The sequence below is a fragment of the Teleopsis dalmanni genome, chromosome X (genome assembly GCF_002237135.1).
Source record: "Teleopsis dalmanni isolate 2A chromosome X, ASM223713v2, whole genome shotgun sequence".
NCBI lineage: Eukaryota > Metazoa > Arthropoda > Insecta > Diptera > Diopsidae > Teleopsis > Teleopsis dalmanni.
Window position 1 is genome coordinate 74,015,673 of NC_051848.1, and position 5,840 is coordinate 74,021,512.

The 5,840-nt window shown below is 28.8% G+C and overlaps 1 protein-coding gene across 1 annotated transcript; it reads left to right on the forward strand.

Moving 5' to 3' along the window:
- The first annotated feature begins 2,572 nt into the window (after window positions 1-2,572).
- On the forward strand, window positions 2,573-5,555 carry LOC119689751 (protein adenylyltransferase Fic). The gene is made up of 6 exons (XM_038104648.1): window positions 2,573-2,811; window positions 2,875-3,609; window positions 3,674-4,020; window positions 4,099-4,302; window positions 4,898-5,035; window positions 5,104-5,555. Exons 2-6 carry the CDS (start codon window positions 3,073-3,075, stop codon window positions 5,429-5,431), a joined length of 1,554 nt encoding a protein of 517 aa, XP_037960576.1. The 5' UTR covers window positions 2,573-2,811; window positions 2,875-3,072; the 3' UTR covers window positions 5,432-5,555.
- The last annotated feature ends 285 nt before the right edge of the window (window positions 5,556-5,840 follow it).

Consider the following 5,840-nt stretch of genomic DNA (forward strand, 5'->3'; position numbering starts at 1 on the left):
GCGGATGTGGAAGTTATTCAGAAGACCTATTATCCTGAAAGACAGAAAAACTCTATTTTTATTCGTTGACATGTTATAAAATTGTGATAGAAGATCTGGTAAATATCGACCTTTCTTTGCATGTGATTTCCAATAGAAAGTCGGTCTTACTACAAAAACCTATTTTCAAACAGTGTTCTCTACTCAATAATTTAGAGACTTCAGTTGTGCCAAGAAATGTGAAAAAATTTTTCCAAAAAAAACATAAGAGGCAAAGAGACAAATATTTTTCAATAGTCGTGTAGATTAAACTAATCAAGAGTATACCTATAAGCTTTATAGTGGATCTGATGTCATTCTCACTACATTGCATATATCAATGTTTTCTTAATATGTAAAAAATAAAAACCTAAATTTTTCTAGCATTAAATTTTAACCTTAATGAAATAAAATATTCAATAACGGAATAAAATAATTATAACAAAAATTAAAATTAAATTCTATATTATTTTACTTACCAGATAAGCAAGCAGCAACTGGTTTCAAAATAATTTTCTTCCTGCCTTCCTGTCTTCATCGTGTAAAACCTTTAATGTCATCTGTTTTTGAGTCCCAGCGGGTTACTACAACAACAAAAAAATTAATTTCTTCGTCTATTGATAGCATCAATACAATGGGGCAGCAGTTTAAATGGAATCCTTGGAATCATCGAAATTATATATAAACAGCTTCAAATTAAAATATATTTGAAAAGTACTGTTTACCGTGGAACAAATGAATCATCCACTTGAAGATAGCCCCAATTTGTGACATTTCCCACAGCATAAATTCTATTCTATGCTGTATTGTAATTAATCCAACTTTAAAACTGCTATCTATAGATATACAATTTGGATTTAAAAAGTATGTCTACAAAAATCAATCTGAACATCGACTATGACATCGAATAGTTGGGAAGAAATGCGAGAGTTGTTGCATTTAGTCTGCAGCTTGATATGTTATTAACTTTATGTTATAGTAAATTATTTTACATGATGCTGGAGCAAAATATTCTGTTGTATAAAAAATATTAGAATAAATTAAATGATATTTTAAAATTAAATCACGAAAGTTGACTTACAGCTCCACGCTGACTTCATAATTTTCTAACAGCTTCAAATGTTGTGGTAAATATTGTTAATAGCATTTCTGTTAAAAATGTCGTTAAATATAAAGATATTTCTTCACAGTGCATATATTTTCAAATATGTGGAACATATATATGAATGATAAATATGTAAATAAATGACATATATATATATATATTAATTAATATTGACTACAGTCACACTTTCATAACTCGCACTTCTATAACTCGAATTTTCTATAATTCAAACTAAATAGAGGGCACTAAGGTTTAGAGAGCAGTGCCCTTTAACTCGAAGTTCTGCACAAGTCGAACCTTGTTACTTCGAGTTATCGAAGTTTGACTGCATTTACAAATTTCATTCAAATTAATTTTAACGTGTTAAATTAAAGAAATACAAATTTCTTTAAAAATCATTGAACGACTTACGTTTTACTCGTATACTTTCTATACACACTCGATAAATTTGGCGTTTATCATCCACTTGCCGCTTGTAATTTACCGGTTATAACTTCATATATTTAAAAAATCAAGTAAATGCATAATCTTTGTCTGTTTATGCTGTTTATGTTGTTGTAGTTATAGCCTGCAAGGATCGTTCATGTTGTTGTAGTTATAGCACGCAAGCATCGGCTTGTGTAATCCCCCCTTTTAGGGAATACTGAACAGCACTTGATCGTCCAACTTGACAAGTGACTCTGGGACATAGACTCTACTATCCATTGTTTATTAACCTGCCTCATTCGTACACATCTAAAGCGCAAATAGAACATCATGCTTGGTTAGAACAACAACTGATGTATATTATTTTGGTTTCATTAATTTGCTAGGCTGCATATTATTGTCACTCCTTACTACAGGTTAAGTGTAGCGATAGATACACTAGTTGTAGATAATTGACTCAGTACATGGCTCGATTTATAACTTATTTTCCTATAACATGGAATGATTTTCCACTGATCTGACTACCAACATTTTTAACATAATAACACAATCGATGAGCGTGTTTAATGTAAATGTGAATATAAGCAAATTAAAATTTATTTTGTACATCTTCATAAATTTATACGATTTGTTGTTGTTCCCGTGTTATGTGGCAGAATCTGTAGAAAATTCATAAATGTTTTTAAAAAAAAAATTTTTTTTAATTTTAATTAACATACTTAATAAAATAATGCATAATTTTCTGTTGTATTGGATATCTGATATAATATTCGCAGAAATTTCAATGTTATTATTGTTCCAATCAGCAATTTCAGTGTTATTTATTTTTAATTCAGCTTTAAAATACACGAAATTTACTATTTGTTAATGTAATTATTCGCAATTTATAATCACAAGTTTTATTAAAAAATTGAAAAAAATATTTTATACTTTTAATTTAATAAATTTCTTTCAACTGTTCCCAATACTTTGTTTATATACAAAAAGCGTACACTTATTTTTAACATTTTTGACATTTACACGGCTTTCTATTCGCATGATCTTCTGTGTTTTCTCTTTGTAGACATTCACATTTTTGATATGTCAAAAAAGGTTACACAGCTGATAACTTATTTGACATTGCCTTGTGTGCCTTTTCACTCTCTCTTTCTCCAAAGCAAGCGCTGTGCATATAGATTTGTTTACCTGAACAGCTGATATACAAATGAAGTTTTAAATAAAAAAACACGTCAGACAAATTCGTAATAGTTTTGGCAGCATAGGTAAAATAGTGATTTTTAATAATATTAATTATATATAATATATTTTTTTATTTTTTTTTGAAGGCATAGTATTTGAAGATGTGTTCTCGCCAAAAAAGGAAACAAAACGTCGCGAAAAATTGCTTTCAACGAAAGAATATTTGACCAGTACAACTTGTATGAAAAACAAAATAATAATAACACCTCCCATAAAAAACACAGTTTGCCAGCAGTTGCCAGTAAAAAATTTACACTTAAAGCTTTAAAAACAATTTTAGGAATATGAAGCAGAAACTATATAACATTGACAACCGAAAAATAACTTCTCCATTAGGAGTTACTTTTCACAAGCCACCGATGGGAGCGATGCTAATACACATATCCTGCAGTAATATATTGATATTTATAGCTGGTTCACTAGTCGCTATTGTTGCGTACTTACTGTCACATACACTGCCATTGGGTACAGTATGGCGTAGTCCCACCAAACAACTACAGCATCTGCCAGAGTCCCATTACTTACAAGTGCGTGATGAATTTGCCATATATGATACATCGTCAGAATACGCGCTTAAAGAATTCTACGGTGAAGCTGCTAGTGCTGTTGCTGAAGTTGATGAAGCAAACATCAAAGAAGCTTTGAGCTCGTTAAAATTGGCTGAAGAAATGCGTAATGCTAATAAAATTGACAAAGCACAGCGTTTATTTGAGCATGCTTATGCCTTAGCGCCAAAACATGCAAAAGTACTACTAAGTTACGGCGAATATTTGGAATATAACCAAAATGACTTTGTGCAAGCAGACCAATTTTATTTTCAAGTAATACAAAATAAATTCATTTTTTAATTTGAATTAATTATATATATATTCATATACATAATAGGCACTTAATTTGAATCCAGAAAATGTGGAAGCACTTGTAAACCGCCAACGTACTGCCACTATTGTACAATCAATCGATGAACGCCGTTTGCAAACACTTGATGTCAAACGTGATGCGCTGTCTGCTATACATGAATCGAATGCTTCATTACGTCGTGCCAAAAAGGAGGCGTATTTCCAACACATATACCATTCGGTGGGCATTGAAGGAAACACAATGACTTTATCACAAACACGTTCTATATTAGAAACACGTATGGCTGTGGATGGGAAGTCAATCGATGAACATAATGAAATCCTTGGCTTAGATTTAGCTATGAAATATATTAATGCCAGTTTAGTAAATAAGTAAGTTGGTTTTTGTTGTAAAAATCAAATTGAACTCATTAAAATTAATATATTTCTTTTTTATTTTAATAATTATAGAATGGAAATCACATTAAAGGATATTTTAGAAATTCATAGACGTGTGTTAGGTCATGTTGATCCAATTGAGGGTGGAGAATTTAGACGCACACAGGTTTATGTTGGTGGACATATACCTCCAGGGCCAGGTGACTTAGCAATACTTATGAGACATTTTGAAAATTGGTTAAATTCAGAACAGACCATGTCACTACATCCTGTGAAGTAAGTATTTTTTATATGCTTATAAACACCAAAATATTTACTATATGTTATATGCAACTTCAGTATTTATTGAGACATGGCGCCTGTCTATTTCTTTAATATAATAATTTAATGTAATATTTTAATTTCAATGTAATTAAATTAAATATATTTGTGGTCTATGTATTTTTGTTATTGGTGCAATACAGTCTCATTAAATGACTGTAAATACAACAATAATTATTTAAATATGTTTAATTATATTTAAACATTTTTTTGTGTCTAACATCTTCTAAAATTTTTATAAATTTCTGTTTAATGGTTCAGTAGTTAATAGGAAAATTCATTTATAAGAATATCCCTTTTATTTGCTTATAATTAAATTTTTGGCAATATTTTTTGGTAATATTTAATATATTATTTTTAGTTTTGTATCATATATTGTCAATAAAGTTTTTGCAAGTTATTAAAAAATTGCTAAACGAAAACTTATACGTTTTTAATAATGATACAAACGATTAATAAATTATTATTAAAGGCTTTTTCTATTTTTCTTTATAAAAACATTACTTTACAAATATTTATATATAATATTATTAACAATTTCAAAATACAGACATGCGGCATTGGCTCACTATAAACTAGTGCATATACATCCTTTTATTGATGGTAATGGACGTACCTCCCGTTTACTTATGAATACACTACTTATGCGTGCGGGATATCCACCAGTTATTATACCAAAGCAACAGAGGTGGGCGTTTTGATATTTACTTTCTCATTTTCAAATAATTCATATTTAAAACTAAATAACAATTTTAGACACAAATATTATCATTTTTTACAATTGGCAAATGAGGGTGATATACGCCCATTTGTACGATTTATCGCTGATTGCACTGAAAAAACATTAGATTTATATTTATGGGCTACTAGTGACTTACCACAACAAATACCAATGTTAGCTCAAACAGAAAATGAATTGGCAAATATAGACAAATTAGTTACTCCGATAACAGCAAAATCGGCAACTATACCCTTAAGATCAGAACAACAGAGAGCTACTATAACTGCAAGAAATAAGGACACCTCTTCTAAGTATCAATATCGCGAAGAGTTTGCAGAATCGGGTTCTGGAGAAATTTTCTAGTGTTTAATTTATTATTTATATATTTTTGTAAATAATTTCTTATTGCTGATATTTCAATTCAACTGTGTTGGAAGATAATATATATTATATATTTTTTAATCTATGTATATAAAATAATTTAGCATAGGACATATTTTATGATATATTTCCAAAATCTAACTGTGATCTTTTAGATTAAATATTATTTATTTTTTAAAACTAAAATAATTATTATCATAAACATATTGTTGGTAATTAAAATATAAAATTTTTTTTATAAAATTTTATTTTAATTGTGCTACTAATGACCCTTATAATTTATTATTTATTTTTATTATTATTAATATATTGACAACCTTTGGTCAAAATACAATTGTTTAAAATAATTTTGCAGTATACAAATATTTCCTTCTTTCCTTTTAAGTTTCAG

Coding starts and splice junctions, on each gene's coding strand:
- LOC119689751 (XM_038104648.1), top strand. CDS start 3,073: ATGAAGCAGAAACTATATAACATTGACAACCGAAAAATAACTTCTCCA. Junction 3,610..3,673: donor CAGACCAATTTTATTTTCAA/GTAATACAAAAT, acceptor TATACATAATAG/GCACTTAATTTGAATCCAGA. Junction 4,303..4,897: donor ATGTCACTACATCCTGTGAA/GTAAGTATTTTT, acceptor TTCAAAATACAG/ACATGCGGCATTGGCTCACT.